Raw genomic sequence first — 20,656 nt, 5'->3', positions numbered from 1 at the left:
TTTCTCTCAGTCAGGGACAACTGTCACAGACGTACTGCTGTGGGATGTGATGATATGTGTTGGGGACTTTGTGGAAAACTGGAAAGTGCAATTGAAGAAGAAAACTATTTTCTCTCTCTCACTCTCTGTGGACATCTAATACAAGAGCAACCTGAGTGTGGACAGGTTCAACCCAGAATGACACTGCCTACCAGCAACAAACATTGGGGAGTGAGGGAGGAGGAAAACTACAGAGAGGAGAATCCAGAGATTCATACTACAGACAGAGCTGCCAAGTAAAGCACACTTCTTTAACCAAAGAGCCTCAGACTTTGTAAAATATGAATAGTATAGATTTAAAAAAACAATGGCAATGGGTTTGTGTGTGCCTGTTTTAAAAGAACAGTCTGTGACAAAAAGGCAAACTGATGGCCAACCAGATAAAAGGAGCAAATCAAGGATTACTAGATCATGTGGAACCCCAATGCCTGAGGATGGGAGGATTACTATTATGCAAAACACATGGTTCTGGGGGAGGCAGGAAGCACTTGAAGACATTTTCCCCTTCTGCATTTGTTTTCAGCCTCTTTGTGTTTTCCAGACCTGTTTGGGAATCTCTGGCCTCTCTCTCTCCCAGATCCTGGTGCTGGGTGTATTTCTCTGTCTTTCAACCTAGACACTCCCCATCCCCGAAGTTTCATTGTGAATTGGTGTCCAGGCTCCTCCTGCATCTCTTTGTGAAGGTGTCAAAGAGACTGTAAGATTCCCCGGGGAGGTTGGGGTAGGGGGTCCCTTGTGACAGTGAAGATGTGATGAAGGGAGAGAAAGAAAGGTTGAGAGAGGAGGACCAAAGTGAGCGAATTTGCTGGGTGCAGACAAGCTGGGGGAAGAGCAGAGGGGGCTCCAAGGAGGAAGGGTAGTGGGGAGAAAGCAAAGGGGGATTTCGGGGGAAGGGGGCAGCAGAGACTCCAGGAAGAGAGGCAGGAGAGGGTGTGGAAGAGGGAGAGTTGGGGGGGGGGGACCAAGGCAGGGAGGGTTTGGGGTCGCAGCAGAGACGGGATGAGAGGGAGATGGGGTGGGGATGAGGACCGCATCAGTGGCTTGAGGAGGGAGTGGTGGGGGGAGGCAGGAGTCAGGGATGATGGAACAATTTTTATAGTGTGGTACTGAGAGCCATTTAACCAAACTGCAAAACCTGTATTTAATGGAAACCACTTCGATCCAAGGAGTGCCCCAGCACCAGTGCAGGGCCGGGACCCCGGAGAGGCTCGACCCCGGAGAGGCTCCCTGGGATGTTCACACCTACTCTCCGGCTGCTGTTTATTGTCGTCCATGCCCCCAAAGGGGGCGCCCAGCGGAGCGGGCGGGAGGAAGCGGAACTGGCCCTCCGTGGGTGCCTGGTGTGGGCTGCCCAGCTGCTGGGGTGGCAGGAGAGTGAGGCCACCCCATGTTCTGCAAGGGAGCGTGCATGTGTGTGTGTGGGGGGGAGGCTAAGGGCCCGCACCCTGGGCTGGCGAGGCTCTGCCAAGGCAGGTAGCAGCAATTCTCGGCCCCCCCCCCCTTCTCCCGGGGAGCTGAGCGGCTCCGCTCCGGGGGCAAGTACCGCTGCTCCGGAGCTTGAGCCGGCCAGGGGGGAGGGTGTGTGCGCGCCGGGGGAGGTGGGGGCAGGATTAGAGGGAAGCGGCGGCCCCGCCCTCCCCCTTCACACTGGGATAGAGCCGAGGGGGAGATGGCCCGGGAGAGGCGGCATTGGCACCATGACATTACCCAGCCTGCTGGTGGCTCTGATTTTAGGGACGACCCCCGCAGCGGGCAGCTTTGACGCGGCCTCTCTTAACCCTCCCCTTGCCCCTGCTCGCGGCCCGCAGCATCCCCGCTCGCGCCGCGCCGCGCCGGCCCCCCAGCACCGGCCCGGCTGCCCGGGGGGCGAAGGGCCAGGGGGGCGCTTTGTCAACGTGACCGAGTTCGGCGCCGAGTGCCTGCCCTGGGCGGAGGTGCCCGCTTTCCTGCAGAAGACCCCGCAGGGGAAGGGGCTGCGGGGCCAGCACAACTTCTGCAGGAACCCCGACGGCAGGAGCAGACCCTGGTGCTTCTACCGGAACAGCCGGGGCAGGGTGGACTGGGGCTACTGTGACTGCAAACAAGGTGAGCGCGCGAGCGAGCGTGCGCGCGTGGGGGGGAGAAGCGCTGCACGGGCAGCAGCGGGCACGCGGGCTCCAGCCTGTCCTCAGCCGGATACCTGTGGAGGCGGCTGCATCCACTGCGTGGGTGGTGGGTGTGCGCTGCTTGCAGCTGGGTGTATTGCGTGCCTGTCGAGATGGCTGTGCGTGTGGGTTGACTGCGCGCCGAGGGGTGTGCTGGCTCCGCCGTGTCCCGCGTGTGTCCCTTTTGGTTGCCATGCGTGAGTGTGTTGGCTGCAGTGTGTTTTGTCCGGGTTGGTGTGTGTGGTTGATATGGGTATGTTGTGTGCTGAGCTGTTCATGTGCCCGCGCTGGGGTGTGCCGGTGTATTGAACACGTTTCCCTCGGGGAAGGCTGTAACGAGCTGGCTGTGCTGTTACAGAATGTACACGTCTGAAGTGGGTGCAAGTGATCATTTCTGTAAAGGGGATTTTGGCAGAGCCATATTTCACTAGAAGGGAATTTTGTACAGATAGATAATGACTTTCCTTCGGTGAGTCTTAGCTGAGCTGAACTTCATTTTCACTTCACTGTAGAAGTGGGTGAGGTTAACACCAATTTCCCTGCTAACAGACCTTTCAGGGAACAGGACATTGAAAAACATATATCTCTTAAAAAAAAAAAAACCAGCATGTTTTTAACCTTTTAAGGTAATAGTACATTTGTTTTGCAGCATAAGGGTCCCCTTGTGTCTTTTTTCTGGTAATATATTTCTTACACTGTTTGAACAGAAAAGTTGTATCAAGTATACCACTAATTCAATTTACAATAATCTCCTTTTTGCACTTTGGTGCACTTCTCTGGAAATTTGCTAAGCAAAATAGGAAGCAATTGTTTTAATCAGGCAGCTTGCAGCTATTCTCTTTCAATTTGTTTTTTAAGTCTTGGGAAAGTTGGGTGTACAAGTTAATGCTTCTGCTTGACAACTTGTATGTGTGTAACCAGCCCAGAGGGCCAGATATTGCATGCACTTATTTACTCACAAAACTCCCATTGGTTTTAATGGGAGTTTTGCCTGAGTGAGGACTGAGGGGGGATTTCAGCAGTAGATCAGCCATAAATGTCACCGCCCTTAGGAGCATTCCAGGGGGTCAAATTTGTACATGGATAATCTGATCTTTAATTATTTCCCTAGCTGTAAACATTTCCTTCTAGATCAGGCAAGTCTGCCTTCTGTTTACATCTATTTTCCCCAAAAATAAGTTTAAACTTTTGTAAAGAAATAAAATAAAAAAGTTAGGAGACCTGTTGTTGTACAAGTTCCCTTTCATGTCTTTTGTAACATCATAGTGTAGGTACAGGAGTATATTTTTTTATTTGATTTTGTTTACTTGGGTTTTCTTATACTTTTCTTTCTTTTTTAAGGATTGATTTCCTTTTCAGATCCTACAACAATAGTAGTTGGGAGTGCTTTTCTCTCTTTTTCAACAATAATTGCAGTGTGTGAGAGGTTGGGAATGAGAAAAAGAAGGTGATGTGAATTATGAGATAATTATACCTTTTGCTATGATGCATAATGTGAAATGTATGTGGAGAATAACAGCTACATTGTTTGTTTATACATAAATAAAAGTGATGGACTCCCTTCATTCACCTGTTTGAAATTTATGTTCAAAATCAAACACTGTTTTCTGTACCCTTACTAGAAGATAGAAAGTGGTTATGTATTACAGGTGTTTACTTGGGGAGAGTACCAGGCAGCTCATAAGGGAGTTGGGAGAGAATAAATAACTACTACACCCCTTATAATACAGTCCTAATTTTGATGAAGGGTTTGCATGTTGGCCTTTGTATTTATTTTTTCATTTTAATAGTTCTTTTCCCAATATTTCAGTCTGGTTCCCAATGGTCTTTGTGAGCATCTTAGACCAACAGAGTCAGGAGTTTTTAATGTGTCAGATTCTACAAAAATAACCAATCTGCTTCCATTTAGATCAATGGCAAAACTCCCTTTAAATTCAATGGGAGTTTTATTTCAGCAGAATGCTCTTAAAAGGACTGCAAGATTTGGTCTAAATTTGGCTTCTTCTCTGTTGATTTAAGCTACCACTTTACAAAAAGGAAATTTACGTCTAGTACCAGTCAAGATAGAAGACATAGCTATTCGTTAGTAGCTAACTCTTTTCTGATTCTTTTGAAATTAATAGCAAACTCCCATTAATTCTAATAGGACAAGTGTCTAAAGCCTTCTCAAAGAAATACCAAAAATTCTAGGCAGTGTGTTCAGAATGTGTCTGATGAAACATGGCAACAAGTCAGCCCCACTTTCTATAAAGACTAATATAACACTGACTCAAAATAAATAGTTTTCCATAAAAAGAAAAAGAAAGCTATCTCAAAGATGTGATTTACATGAATAAAAGGCAGAATGTTCAGAGTTAATCTCACTCAGTCTATCACTCACAGTGCACATGTGGTATGGAAGCTCATGCGTAGTTTTTTTTTAAATTATTTTTTACAGGACTCAACGTTTATTTAAAAAACCCAAAGTCACAAACAAAACCATGGTGTAATAGTGAGGCTCTTCAACAGCCAGGCAACACCCCAGGTACAGCAAGGACTAAGACTCTGCAGGACTGACTGAGCTAAGGGCCAGGAGTGCAGACAAGCACTTGTAAGTGACCAGTAAGATCTTGCTTTGCTTCTCTAAGTTATACCAGCAACAATGCTTTAGAGGAGCAGACAAGATTGTAAATTACATATTTTAAACTCCTGTCCCTACTCTAGAGCTGCACAAGCAGCCAGGAGGCCTTTGATGGCTGTTATATTTCTCAGACGTCTGTGCTCTAGAGCAATCTCAGCTGTAATGACAACTGAAGGCAGAAGTCTGAGCTTGACATGCTGCACTTAATCTTAGTGAGAAATCCTGCAGAGTTGGCCACTATTTTCTTGCTGCCCTGTATCAGGACAGAATAGCCATTCCAGCCCAGAAGATATAAGGAATGAACAATTGTTAAACAGCCGATCTCAGGGGGATTGCCTTTTGCTGAAACTTGGCTTCCACTCCACATCCCCATCCAAAGGGCCAGGACAGGACTAACTGCAGAGGGACACAGCCCCTCTGTGTGCTAGGACAGATTAGGCAATTAGTAGATTATAGTCTGGTGATTGGTTTTCTGCATCTGAATGATCTTGCCAAAGCCACCTCTTCCCACATCATAGTCTGTCCGGTACTCGTCTCGCACCTGTCCTCCAGTCTTTCCTCTCCCAAATTGTCATCCCTCCTTAAACCCTGCATCCCAGTCAGTCCTGATGATCCGGTGTCCAGTTGGGTGCAACTGATAAACCTCATTGCATGCTCAGCATCTGCTCTTGTGTAATATTCCACAAAGCAGAAGCCACAAGGTACCTGCAATAGCTAGACACTATGGGATATGTAAAGTCTTACTCTGAGTTTCTGGCTTTAAGTTTGTCTTATCCTTAATGTTAATAGGACAGACCTTTTGTGCATGTGTGTGTGCACTTAACTGCTTTATGTTTTAACATTAGTCAAACAAAAAAAATCTCATTTAAATTGTGCTTTGTCTGATCAGTGTAATCCCAGTTTTTATAATTTAAAATATTTATTTAATTTCCTTCCTTCTGAATTGATAAACATTTGGATGTTACTTACTTTTTGAAAGCAACCTAACAAAAAAAGTGTTCATGATTAGCCAAAGAAACCATAAATTAAAATAAATGACTACAATACTACCCTGTCAAAATACTTAATAAGAAAATGTTAATATAAACAATGTTATGGTTGTACAACATAAAACTGCTCTAATGTCTTTTGTTTGAGAATCTCAGAGAGAGGTGTTCTTTCGCCTCCATTTTTCAAATGGGGAAAACAGGTCAGAGAGTTTAAGTGACTTACTCAAGATTGCATAAATTAGTGGCAGAGTTGGAAATAAATTCCAGGTCTACAGAATTTCAGGGCCTGATTTTCTTCTCATTTATACCAGTTGTGTCAGAGTAACTACATTAAAGCCCGTTGAGTTACCACCACTTTATACATTTGTGAGAGCACAATTAAGCCTCTGGCTGATCAGTGTATACTTCCTCCCTGTAATTTTATAGTCTATAAATTTGAGGAATTTAAATAAAAAAAGCATGGGTTAAAAATTATACCTGAAAGTTACATTTCTCTCTCAGACAGAAGCAACTTCTTTGGAGCCATTCTGATTACAGTTCTACACTATCCCCTGATTATCCAATTAGCTAGATAACTGCAGCTCCATTACATGCCTATCATTTCAATTTATTTTTAAAGGAGTCTTCAGCCATTAATCATTGACATGATGAACTGTAGTGCTACAAAGAACTATTTCAACTAATACATTCAGTATTTAGAAATCTTCCATCTTAAAGATCCCTGAATGTGCAGTAAGACTGTATACTAAAATCCCTTGCTAGTTCTTGAAAAAGTAGTTCTCATAGATGCACAATATCCATTTTTCCCCCAAGGGTAAACTACTTGGATTAGATCATCATTTTAGACTGAGTTTAATGCTCATGAAAATGAGGTATTAATAGCATTGGCTACAGGGAGACATAGTCTGATCCAGTACCCACTGACATCAATGAGAGTCTTTCCATTGACTTCAGCAGACATTGGATCAGGTCCTCAGCACACCTTGAAGTCAATGAAAAGATTCCCATTGACTCCAGTGGATGTTTGATTGGGCCCATAACATAAGCAGTTCTTGCACTAACATCCCCATACAGACCAGTCAATGCAGTTCAGTCCTTAATTAGGACAGGCCCAGTTTTGCAAGTCCTGGATCATTCTCTAACTTTGCTGAATTACTGAAGGGGGTTAAATGGTGTGGAAAAATGACCATTACATACAAGGATAAGACCACTAAACTAATTTTCAGTTTGGATCTAACTAGCAGTTGATCCCAGGCCTTCAGGGATGAAAGACTAGTGCAATGACTTTCCAGGGCACTACCCGCTCCAACATTTGACTTTAAAACATATGTTTTTAACAGTTCATTAAGTACTAGCCCACAGTGTGTTGTATAGTATATCCCAAAATGTAAATGAAAATACAGATGTTACATGTTTGCATATGATTGCAAACTTAAGATATTTCTTGTGCTTTGCTCTACCATTGTAACTTCAGAACAGCTAGCACCAGAACTAAGGGTATCAAGTATCAGCCTCCATCATGCTTCTCAAAAATAGATTTACATCCAAGTTACAAACCTTTGAACATAGTAGCAGTCTAGAAAGGAAATGCTGGCACACCTTTAGCTAACACCATAAACACGTCTGCTGTAAAATTTGCACATAAGCAATTGGAAGTGATCCACATCTCATTTGATTCAAATAGAATCTATCCTGACACGTGTTCTTGGTGAGATGTAGAATACAGACAGCTAGAATCTTTGGATTTAGGAGCAAACTAACAAGAGGGGCAAGTGGGACAATCATACTGTTTATACAAGCTGCAAGAAACATGAAGCCCATCTGTTTTTTAGAGTTAATTAAAAGTTGGTTGAGAGTTTTTTCCCTGTGTCTCATCCTGAGCCTATGTGGCAGGTGTTGCAGAGCAAGTCTCAGCAATAGTTGAACAGATACCCTTACTTGCATTTAGAAGCAAACCCAACCTGGTTTAAACGGTAACACCAGCTATGAAACCCATCTGACTTGGGGCAGATCCCAGAGCAACTAAAATTACCAAACTGAATATAAACACAATTGACTGTCAGTAACATTGGATGAAACTGATTGAGAAACACAATACAAATTTCAGAGTAACAGCCGTGTTAGTCTGTATTCGCAAAAAGAAAAGGAGTATTTGTGGCACCTTACAGACTAACCAATTTATTTGAGCATAAGCTTTCGTGAGCTACAGCTCACTTCATCGGATGTTTTTCCTCGGTAATATAAAACATGTAGAAGTGAAAGGGAGTTTCTGCTGAGAGTGTAGGTTTATAGTCCTGTATATGTGATTTTTCTGATCCTCTTTCTCCATTCTGAACTAGATTAAGGCAGTCTGAGGTCCTAGAGATACACGAGGACATGCACCCCGACCCCTCTCCTACGCAGTAGCCCTGGCCTTGTGCCTCATCCCCATGCCATGGGGCTTTCTCCCTTCCCAGACAGGCAGAGCCCCATTTCTTCCTCCTAAGATTGGCAACAAAGTCTCCCTTCCCTTGAGAGCATAGGGGGTGGCAGCACAGGTCCACTCTCCCACACACAGAGGCTGGGCGTTAAACTACTTAGGGAAAGAGCAGACTCGCAGTACTCTTCTCCTACCATGCACAGAGTCCTCTACCGGGGTAGTGTTGATGGGGCTCCTTAGAACAGTGTCTTGGTGATAACACTCAATCGAGATGCACCTCTTAGAGCACTGTCTCAGGCAACCTGCAGACTCAGGGAGATTATCACTGTATCAGTTATGTTCAGGCAACATTATCAAGCTTTTCTTTGCAACCAACAGAGCTAGAAACTTACTTTTAAGTAAATGAAACAGATTCTGATTAGATCACTTCACTCCAGAAACATGGAGCATTTACATCTTCATCCAGCCCCGTTTCCACTGTTACTTTTGACTTGGTTATTTTTGCATCTGCAGTTGTTAATCCACATAGTTTTGTATGAAGAAAGCTTGTTAAAGATGTGGTAGAGGTGGATTTGAGTCTGCTTCAATGTCTTTCACTTAACACCTTTAGTCAGAAAGGATTATCTGTATCCTTTGAAACTACTGGTTGGAGATGGGGCACGGATAATAGACCGGGAGAAGCAGAAGTTCCAGTGTGTGTTCCTGACTTCTGAGAAGCCACTCTAGGCAATGGTCAGGACTCAGTGGGTTCTGAGAGGGTGTGTATGATGGATACGATGGTAGAAGAAACAAGCAGTAGTTCTTTGTGGCATGCTTCCTTTAGTGCTGGTCAACTTTTTTTGTTTTACTTTGTTGAAATTTTCCTGAAAAAATTAAAAAAACAACAACACCATTTTAAAATTGAGTCTACTCTCCCGCTAACCCAGCAGTTTGGGCAGAAATCCACACATGAGTTAATGCTACTTTACCAGAGGTAACTCTAGTCCAGAGCCCGAATCCCCTCCAGAGAGGGGATAGTCACAGCTGCCAGGGATGCAGCCAATGGGCTTGGCTTCTATGGCGGCTTTGCTCTAGGGTCTTGGGGAACCTTGCTGTAGCTCACAAAAGCTTATGCTCAAATAAATTGGTTAGTTTCTAAGGTGCCACAAGTACTCCTTTTCTTTTTGCAAATACAGACTAACATGGCTGCTACTCTGAAACTTTCTTTATAGTGTAGACTAGGGAAGAGGAAGGTTAGACCTGGGCACGTGAACCCTTAGTTAGTGAGCTGTGTCTCTCTCTTTCACTTCAATAAGGTCACAAACTTTCTTCCTTGTGGAAAGAATGAGTAGAAGAATGAGTAGTTTGTGCAGGGTGGGGAATAGTTTCTTCCTATTGGTTCTCCACTTCTGTGCATGCTGAAGAAGCAGGAAAGTTGTAACCCCTTCATACATATCTTGACTAGCACCTCATGACATTCTCATTTCTTCCCATATGTTTTCAGGAGGTAAGGGATGTGACCAGACATGGGAGCTCATGCAGGATTTATGAAATTTATTTCTAAAAAGGCCCAATCCTGCCATTTATTCTCAGGAAAAAAAACAGTGATTTTTACTTGAATTTATGATAGCAAGACTGGATCATAACATTATCTCTTTAACTATTTCCACAAATTTGGGCGAAAGTTTACATTTTGTAAAAACCAAGCTTTTATAAAACCTAAAACCAATGGAAGTGTTTCCACAATTGTTCAAGGTTCCAGTGGAATCTTAGGGTTTTAAGCAAACAAACGTACATTCCCCTGTTGCTTTCAGACCCAAGCACAGCAACACTGTGCAGACAGTGAAACTGTCTGTAAAAGTGAAATTGACTTATTTTCATTTTCAAGATGAAAATTGAAAAAACAGAATAGAGAAAGGTAAATGGGACTTTTAAATTTAAATTTTTCTTTTAAGGTACTATTAGTAACAGTTTTTGGGGGTTTAGGTTTACAATATATGACTCTTAAGGTGATGGTCTTTTAAATTGTTTTCTTGTAACTAAGAGTCTGATCCTGCTCTCATTAAAGTAAACAGATGTTTTCCTGTTGACTTAACAGAACCTGACTATGGCCCTAAATGCATGCACAGAATCACGTACACTCAGGAAAATATATCATGGACCATTTATTCTCTATAAGGGTATAGTAATGAATAGCTAATTAGCAATACGTTATGAACATATACTAGTGTTGATAAATGTAATTCCTTGTTCCACAGTGGTACATCATATATCTCATATTCAGAGACTAGGCCTATTACAAAATCAAGAGTTTTATGTATAGAAAAAAGAGCTGGACCAAAAAAATGTTTAAAAGATTGATGTGTTTATTTAAAGTTAGTTCTATTCCTTCATATAGAAATTACATATCACATTTTGTCATTTGTGTATTTTAAAACTATATGAATCCAGTGAGTCAAATTCAGAGTAGCAGTTGCCAGTGTTCCAGAATACTGCAACATGTTAAGTAAACTTTGGGGGAAGGTGTTTTAGTTCATTTGCAAACTGGTTTTATCCACTACATAATTATGACATGAGTCACATGATATATACTCACACATACTTTAGAGTGCATGAATAACATATGAAGTAAATACGGTACTGTATCACTTTACTTTTGTCAGATATTGTGCAAACAGACATCCTGTAAATAAAACTTTTGTAGAGGACTTGTAAAATGTGGAGAATTTATGAAATAAAATGGTGAATAAAGTGAGGGACCAATCCTCGCTCTTGTTTTATGCAGTGTTAGACAAGCAAAGGACTTCAGGTGTTAGGGCAAAATTCTCCAGTGTGCAGAGTTAATCTTGACTACTTTAGTCTACACTCTGTTTATGAGTAGTCTCAGTGTTGCCAGTGGGAATTCTGTGGATGCAGAAAGAGCAGAATTGAAGTCAAGATCTGTCTTGTGGCTCTGAAAGGAGAATTTTACTCTTCAAGTGTTTACTTATCCAGATAACAGAAAGGTCTTGCAATATTTATGCACGAAGCACTCTTACTGCTTACCATGGGAGTCCCACAGGATTGTGAAAGGAAAAAGATCATTGTACAAAAATAACCCTTTTATTTTTTAAGAGACAGACAACTATTAAAGCCCCCTTTTTGGTATGTCAGGAATCACTTTGTTCTAAATATTGCTGTCTTGTGATTAAAATAATAGTCTATCCAGAAGGGTTTTGGAAAGAACAGATATAGGAGATAAAATTCCAGTATGTGTATCTGGCTATGTCTGTGTGTGAAGGGGAAGGCTATAAATGGAGTAAAATATTGATTCATCCAGATATATAGTAGAATCTTCCAAATTCTGTTCTTTCAGTGATTTTATATAGTATTGTTATAATTAAACTTTTACAAAATCATGTATTTTGTATAAAAGGATCACCTTATAAAATTTGATTTAATAAGCGGTACTTGTATATTACTGTATAACATTCTGTGAAAATAAGTCATGGGCAAAAAAATACACACATCGAGTCTGAGGTTAATGGACTTGAATTACTTGGGAATGGTTCACCTTCAGGGTTTTATAACCCTGGAGAACTGAATTAAAAACAGAACAGACTAGCAGTGAAATTTGTGGGGAAGGAACAAAAATTTAACCTAGCCATTATAATAAATAGAATGTCATTTTTTAAGCAAGGGGAAAAAAAATCTGAGTTGAAGAGGGTCTATGCTTTGCTATTAAATATAACAGAGCATAGGCATGTGGATCACTTGATATTTCATGCAATACCCATCCACGTTTTTTGATAACAACTGCAATATATTACCCTCTTGTCAAATTAGTAACATTTCTATGGACCATTCATTGTTTGCTCACCCTTTGTAGCATAACAAATATGACTGTGACTGTTTCACACTTCTGCTGTTGGTGCTTGAATTGCATGTTGCTATAGGGACTTTTTACGCTGCTGGAAAGAGAATTCTGTGGTATCTCATATAATACTATTCAATTTCTTGATTTTGTGTTCTGCGCTCTCAACCTGTATTTTGATGATATACACACAAGGACTGGAAAAGAATGTGTGTTATGATGATGTTTTTAGGTTGTTTTATTTGGAAGTTTGATAGAGGCCTATAATGAATTTGTAAGAACTATATCAAGCGTTTGATGGCAAGTAAGAACAAATGCATTCTTTGGCCTGAAATAAACTGCTGGCATCCATGAAATGTATAATATTATGTGGGTCAGTACAGAAGCTATGCAATCCATGTGATTGTTTTATAATTCCTTTAAATCAGATGGAAGATAAAAATATACCACTTATGTACAATATTTTGTTTCCTTTTTTATAACATTGCCAATTATGTTGACAAAATTCATGTATAGACTATCATATTTATATTGATATGTACATATACTCTCTCTCTCTCTCCCCACATCTTTGATATTTTGGCTGCAATGTTAGAATCAAGATGTTTCCTCATTAAATTGTTGTATGGAATGGGTTACCTCCTTTTGAGTCAACAGAAAGAAATTATTAGTGCTAATTAGAAGCAACCTCTTTAATGAACTTGAAGCAAATACATGAAAATATTTATAGCAAAGTGGAACTGAGACTGCATGTCCTTCAAATGGCACAAGTTAACTCAGTCATGGACAACAAACATCTTATTTAAATAATTTAAAATTCTCTTATCTAGGGTCAGTGCGACTTCGAGGTGGCAAGAATGAGTTTGAAGGCACAGTTGAAGTTTATTTGAATGGAATTTGGGGAACAATCTGCAGCAGTCATTGGGACAATAATGATGCATCAGTCATATGTCGGCAGCTTGAGCTTGGGTAAGTTTTAGTCCCAGATCAAATTTACTAGCTTATTTGAATGTCATCTTTAAGAGCTCTGTGTTTGGTAGATATTTTTAAAATCCATTATGAATGGGATATTATTCTGGGAAAAAAAGTGTTGCTCTTAGGTGATAGCTTCATTCTCAATTGATAGTCTCTAAATGACAGAGAAAGTGGTACTTCCACTTAGCAAAGGTATTAGTAAGAGAGTTGGGAATGTGTACATAAAACCTTTATATGACTTCTTCAAAGAAATGGGTATTGTGTTACAGACTTTGCAGCTGAATCCATAACTATGTGTCCAATGCTATTAACATATTTGTGAAGCAATGCCACAAAATAACATTAGGCCTAAGTCTTAATATCTTTTCTCCCATGACCCAACTTTCAAACACTCACAACTGTTACTCCTCCGATGCGCCAAGCATTTGCTGCCTGAGGCAAGTTTAAAAAGTGCCCTCTACCCAGCAGTCCACAGTTACACAATAACTAGGTAGCAAGCATGTTGCAACCACTAATATTTGCTGCCTGAGGTGTTTACCAGTTCTGTCTTATATATTAAAGCTGGTTCTCCCCAGAATCCTTACCCCCAATTCTTGTACTGATTCAAAGGAGTTGCTATGAGAATCAACACATGGTTTTTAGGCTGCTTCTGGCATCTGAAGAGAATAAGAGGCAAAGATGGTAACCAGGTTTTCACACTGAAAACTGGGAAACTGATCATGAAAGGTTAGGACATGCAAGGACTGTTTCCATGGGAACTGGGGAGCAGTGCATGGGATAGCGAGTGAAGAGTGTCAAGCAACCCCCTTCTCTTCTTCCCTACCATGCTGTAGAGCTGATTCTCACATGCAAAGAAGGGATGTCTTGAGGACTTGTCTGAAGGAGGAAGCTCATTGGAAAGTCTGAGGGATGTTGTTAAGATGTGGGGAGACCCTTGATGCATACATACTAACAACAACCCTGCGAATTTAACATGCTCATCTGGTCAGTAGGTACTTCAGGTCTCTAGGCTCAGAGGAATAAATACGGGGCCTGATTTTGACCTCATTGTACATGAGGTAAATCAGGAGAAGTGCCACTGAAGTCAGTGGAGCTACACCAATGTAAGTGAAGCCAGCATTGGGCAGAGCAATTTTTTGTAAAACCGGCAAGGTTTCCTAAACAGGCTCTAAATCTGGGATATTGCCAGTTTCCAGGGAAACGTGGTCTGTCACCTTAACAGTAATCCCCGACACCCATTCCAACAAAAGCTTTACAGGGAGTCATAATTAGTTTTTGGTGAAACTTGGTATTATTGCTACATAGGGCTTCACGTGACTAGCTGTTCTGTGTGTGTCTGCATCCCCTATCCTAAGGTTAATTTAAATGTTGACACAGCAAATCTTTTGAGAGACTTTCTCTGAACATCAGATTTGTAATGAAAGCTGTAAGCAAGCAAGTTTTGCATGGTTTCAAGTTTTCATGGAGAAAGTTTACAGAATTCTAGTCATGTTGCACAGGTTGAGAAGCCCTGAATTAGGCTAATACTTCAGCACTCCTGTTGTCCCCAGGACTTTCTGGGCCTGGCAAGCAGCAGTTAATTTCTGAATAGACAAATACAGAAATATCTATTCTACCAGATGCCTGCAGGAAATAGAAATAGAAAACAAAATGTTTTGTCAATACTCCAAATTTATTTGCGGGGGAGGGCATGTGTATATTTAACTTTCACTACCTGTAAAGTTATCTCTGACAGAGACAGGAGAATGACTGTCTAAATTACGGGATCTGACAGGCAGGTGTAACTATCAGATCAGACTCAGTAGATTGCCATAAATATTCCCTAGTGGTTTGATTAATTAAATAATAACTTTCAGGATATTTTCTGGGGATAAATTACACAGCTAGGAAGAATTGAACTGAGCGCCACTAACCGTAGCCAGTCATTTATATCTAGGAAGTGCCTATATAGATGATGTAATTATTATAAGATGAAAATGGGGGAGGGGTGTCGTGGTGAGAAATGCTTATAAGTGTATGGACTTTTTGTCAAGAATAATGCAATTTAAGCTGCTAGAGAATCAATGTCCTGGCATTAGCCAATCAAATTACTTGAATCATCTCAGCATCCCATTCAGTTTACAGTTTCATAGTAACTCACAAAATATGGTGGCTTTTTGCCTTTCTGACATTGTTTCAGCTATACATCAAATGTCCTTTTGTTTGCTACAGGCTCTAGGTGTTAGTGTGAAATATTTGCACTCTGACGTTTCTGGTGATTATTCCACTCTTAAGAGTGCCAGTCAGAACTGAATCTAAGCTGTTTTGGAATGTCTTAATGTTAATCTGCGTACACCAAGCCAATTTATAAAAATATGCAGATTAGAGGAGATAAAAGTTCAGCCCATCTGGAGGCTGTGATTTTGCTTATGGTTTTAGCTGCCTACGTGCAATATTTCTTTATCCTGTTTTCATTTTAACTTATTCCTACCTTCAGCACTTCAAGTATTTTGGTTGTATAGGATCCTTATCAGCAAGGAAAGTTTAGTGATGGTGTAAATGACAGAACCATTTAAACAAGGATAACTAAAAAGAAGAATCCGTGCAAACAGGAGTGGTAAACAATGTATGCTTTTGTTGTCATGGCACAAACTTTGGGCCAAATGCTAAGAGGTAAAATTGTGGGCATTCCTCAAGTGCCCAGCACCTCTACACATTTGGTCCTCTGACCTTACACGGTCTGCTTTTTTCTTGTTTGCAAAGTTCATTTAATTATGGGACAAATCCGGGGCACCCTGTGTAGGCACATAAAGGACAAAAGTGGCTTTGGGTATGTCTGCACTGCAGCTGGGAGCGAGCCTGAGCTCAGGAGGCTACCCCAAGCCTCAATGTCCACCCTGCTAGTTTTAGAATATTAACTCAAGCTGAGCTAGTGCAAGTCTGTCTATCCAGGCTGGAAGGGTTGTTCCCAGCTGCCGTGTAGACATACCCTTAAAAACTGTGTTAGCTGTATAGTGGAACAAGAGCACTGGAGGTCTCATGTAGGGAAGTTGCCCTTTTGTGGCCTGTGGAAGAGATCTCTGTGGTTGGTCTCTGCCACTCAGCATACAGAAGAGGGGAATGTGATTGAGTCAGAGGTTATGCAGACCCAATTGGTCCATGTGCAGGTTTGGCTCCACTATACCAATTCATCTTATACTGGAGTGGGGAAAAAACAGGCTACATTTGGTGTTCCTTTTCAGATCCTGTATTAGTGGTGAGGGCGCAAATGCATGAACATCCTGACTGACTGCAGACAAGGATTCTGCCCTGCAACTTTTTCTTGCTGAGCAAAACCCTTTTCCTGAACCCCAGGATTTGGCCCCCCATGTATTTTTGAGCAGGCATCTCAAACAAATATTTTGCAACTCTTTTCCCTAATATCCAATACTGATCTTTTCTTCTACAGCAAAAGAGGTACAGCAAAGCATACGCCATTTTCTGGACTGGGCCTTATCCCTGTTTATTGGAGTGATGTACGTTGCCATGGTGATGAAGAAAATATACTGCTGTGTGAAAAAGACATCTGGCAGGGTGGAACATGTCCTCAAAAAATGGCAGCTGCTGTCATGTGTAGCTTTTCCCATGGTAAAAGTATATAATTTTTGATTAACTTTTTGCCTTATTTGAAGTGTCATAATGTACACGATTACATTAATAAACAATCCTAGTTTAATTTCCTCTTCCAAGAAAAGATCTAAAATAAAATGTAACATAATATCATTCACTTTTTAAAAGTCCTTCCGCATTGTGAGAGCAGCAAATAGCTAATTTTTGCTTTAAAACACAGGCTGTGAGGAAGGGTCAGTTGTGCAGCAATGAGGATCCCAGAGGGAATTCTGTTTGAACTAGCCAGAATTCCTCCAAAGCAGAGGGGCAGGGGGTCTAGGGCAGCTGCAGATGCTGGAGTGAGTTTGTCACTCTTGGAAAGGGTGCAGTGTGCTCTCTGCTTCCACATGCAGCAGCTCCCCTGGGCTCTTTGATGGGTGTTGGGGGGGCCATGATTCCATCCTCACCTTACTCTCTTTGAGGAATTAACACCACTGGCACTAGATTAGAGCTGTGATTGTAGGTGGCTACTGCACAGGTTTACAAGGAAATGTAAGGCTTTGTACCCTCTCTTCCCCATTTCTACCTTATGGCCCATGCAGGGAAGGACACATTTTTGCCCAAGTTCCTATGGAGGCTATTTTGATATTTTAAAATGTTCAAAGAGTAAGTGATCAAGTTGTTTTCGTCATACTTACCTTCACAGTTGTACAGGAAATGGAGGCAGTATTCCAGTTAATTTAGGAAACAAACTGGACCACTGAAGTAAGGGAAACGATGTTATACTGAAGGCCAAATGGGAATTTTGCCATTGAGTTCAATAGGATCAAGATTTAACTCCTAGTGTACATTCTACATAAACAGAGTTCTTCACTTTTGCTATCAGAGTGTATATGTTTGGGATCTGTAGGTAGTATGTGCCTCTTATTTTAAAAAAAATATTTTTAAATAGATGTATTACTTAAACAATTTAAATTTTTTCGCTTAATCTTAACTCCACCAAGTTAAGTGAACAGTTATATATTTGAGGAGAAATAATTTCCATAAGAGGTAGGTTATATCTGGCATTTAAGCAATTGTCTTCAGCCACACTTAAGGTCAAATTTTCAGCCTTGCTTTCATTAGGCCTTCTTTTTTTTTATCTGCATAACTGTGGCCTCAAATAACTGTAGATATAATTTAGGACTCTTGAATATTTAAGTACTTGACTGTGCCTGCAAGTCAGGTACATGAGTGTCCATGTGACATGAATGCATTAGCAAGAGTTGCTAGCACAAATAGGTCAGCCACAATTCAAACATTTGACCCTTATTATTTGCACAAAACAGAAAAGAAAGACTATACAAGTAGCTACAGTTTAAGTTTTGTAGATTCTTCAGTCTCTCCCCCCCCACACACACACACTATGGAGGTGCATTAAACTACTGATGTTTTATGTATGCATTTAGATTTAGAAAAGTCATTAGAGTGTATTGACAATCCCACTGTTTTTGGCAAATATTCACACTTTGGCCGTCATTCAGCATTCCTGATGCAGATATAATTCCATTGATGTCAGTGTTGCATTGAATCATTTGTTGTGAAGTTTAAAGCTAGTGCAATTGAGAGTGAAGTTTCTTACATATTAATTCCTAGGGCAGGTAAGCTTTCAATTTTCTGAGTTCGATAATACATGAAGAAATTAAAAATACGCATTTTGAAAGTCACACCACCTAGTTCACCAAGTTTCCCCTTCCATTGAAAGGAAGTTGACATTTCAACAGAAAGCCTCTTTGTTTTGCTTAGAGGGCTCATTTAGGCATAGTGGAATAAAATAGCTTTGTCTGTTTTAAGAATGCTAGAAGATTGATTTATCATTCATAGTTTAGGGTAGTGGAAGTTACTTAGGTAAAGTTATTTGAAGTTGCTTGTGTTTTTTTCAGATTCTTGCCACCACTAGCCTTTCTACGTAAGCTTCATCAGAAAAATCATCAGCTTTCATGGCCGGTGAAATGTTCAGAGGCATCTTCAGAAATTCCAAAATGCTCACTTTCAGCAGGCAAATAAATGAAAGATAACGGGGTAAAATTAATTTGCTGGAGAGTGTAAACTGAACTGAGTCACACTTTAGTCATCCAGACATTGGATACTGATATAATCTTCTAAAAAGTTACATCAAAATAGTTTAAGTGCATTATATAACTTTGTGTCATTTCCATCACCTTAGTTTCATGCTCAGATATTTAGCTGTTGAAAGGAAAACTGTACAGGAGTCACAGCAGGAGGGAACCTTGTGTCCCCAATTTGAGCAACAAGGAAGACTCACTGCAGAGAATGTTTAGGGGGAAAAACCCTCCTCAGTTAAAGTAATCCAGATAGAGTAACTTTTGATAGACTGACTATGGTAAAGACTGGGATCAGTGCCAGAAGACATTCTGGGTGAAATCCTGGCTTCACTGCATATCAGTGGGCATTTTACCATTGACTTTAGGGGAGCCAGGATTTCACCCTATGTGATCAAGACTCTGTGGAGTAAATGCTGCCTTACATACACGCAGTTCCACCGCCCCACCCGCTTCACTGAGGGCAGTATTTGTCGCTATAGCCCTAAAATTCAGCAAGCACTTAGGCACTTGCATAACTTTGTGTGGGTGAGTTCTATGGGGCTACTCATCAGCGTAATATTATTCACCTGCCTAAGCGTTTGCAGATGGTGATCTTAAAAGCTTTTCTAACTAGTTCAATTTCAGGATTTTCATCTAGTTAAGAAGTTGCATAAAAAGCCAGGTGAAGCTGAGTGCTCTCCATTTGTGTATAGCTTTGAGTAACATTTTGGGAAATAAATGACCTTTTCCTCTGTTTTGTGTTTAACTGTAGCCTTTATTCCAATCCGTCTGGCTGGCGGGAGCAATGCTCATGAAGGAAGAGTGGAAGTCTACCACACTGGCCAATGGGGAACTGTCTGTGATGACCAGTGGGATGATGCAGATGCTGAAGTTGTCTGTAGGCAGCTTGGCCTTGGGTTAGTTTTTCTAAATACATTTTACTTCTAACAAAGAAAGAAAGCTAACAAACAGTACACAATGCTTTCAAAAGGAGAACATTTAAAAATTGCAATTACACTTTGAAACCACTAAAATTACAGATGGCACATTTATCAATGTCTGTAGTTAAAGAGGCCTGACGCTTTCCATCATAATACCCTGTTTTCAGTTGCTTATAACTTAACCAAACTTTAGCAGTTTGAGCTGAAGTTTTCCACAATGGGGGGCTGTTTCGGGGTGAAGATTTTTTTTCAGAAAACTTCATCAAAAACCCTTCAGTCATTTCCAGTCATGAGGTTAAGAAAAAATGTTTTGCTCATGTTAAAAAAATAAAATAAAATTGTACAACCATTTAATTAAAGGCCTAGCACCTCTTTACTTTGGAGCAGGAACTTGAATTTTGGCATGGGTGCTGCCCTGACTTTTGCTATCCCTGTGAAAATCTGTCCAAATTTGGCCAAGTTATGAGCCTCTGGAATGTGTCCATTTGCACGTTTGCTAGAGATTTGTTAACATTTGGCAACTAAATTCTCTGAATATGCTGTCTTCATTGAGAATTATCCATCCCATGGATGCAGAGGGTGAGCAGTACCTTTTCTGCAGTTGTTCCTTCTGGCAGTCAGGAATGACTGTGGCTCTGGGCACATGAACTGAGAGCAGTGAGACGGTCTTCTGCCTGCTGATCCAAGCAGTGAGGAAGAGAGGGAGAAAGCTACCTGATTAGAATGCAAAGGGATGAGGAGCTCAACCTGGGGGAAAACAGGGTGGAGGGATTGAGATAAGAAACTGGAGGGATGGTGGTGGTGGACTGGGACAAAACAGAAGGGTGGGGAAAGACTGGGATGTGGAACCATGGGGGAATGGTGATTAAACAGGCTAGAATGAGGAGCTGAGGAGAGCAGTGCTGGAGGGAAACTGGGACTGGAACACAGATTGCAGGGGCCAGAGGCATAGGTCAGTGGTCACTAGAACACAGTGGCTCCAGAAACCTGGAATAGAACCCAGGATTTCTAAGTCTCCTGTCAGCAAATACCTAAGAAACCTGTAA

The 20,656-nt window shown here is 41.2% G+C and overlaps 1 protein-coding gene across 1 annotated transcript in view; it reads left to right on the top strand.

Moving 5' to 3' along the window:
• The first annotated feature begins 1,646 nt into the window (after window positions 1-1,646).
• PRSS12 (serine protease 12) overlaps window positions 1,647-20,656 on the top strand; it is a 65,593-nt gene continuing 46,583 nt past the window's right edge. The window contains exons 1-4 of the mRNA XM_084626361.1: window positions 1,647-2,124; window positions 12,874-13,012; window positions 16,446-16,624; window positions 19,442-19,586. Of these exons, the coding sequence (XP_084482487.1) occupies window positions 1,737-2,124; window positions 12,874-13,012; window positions 16,446-16,624; window positions 19,442-19,586 (851 nt within the window). The 5' untranslated portion in view covers window positions 1,647-1,736. The remainder of the gene's footprint in view (window positions 2,125-12,873; window positions 13,013-16,445; window positions 16,625-19,441; window positions 19,587-20,656) is intronic.

The sequence above is a fragment of the Lepidochelys olivacea genome (assembly GCF_965140295.1).
Source record: "Lepidochelys olivacea isolate rLepOli2 genome assembly, chromosome: 4".
In the NCBI taxonomy this organism is placed as follows: domain Eukaryota; kingdom Metazoa; phylum Chordata; order Testudines; family Cheloniidae; genus Lepidochelys; species Lepidochelys olivacea.
This window is presented reverse-complemented; position numbering and strand designations above follow the sequence as displayed.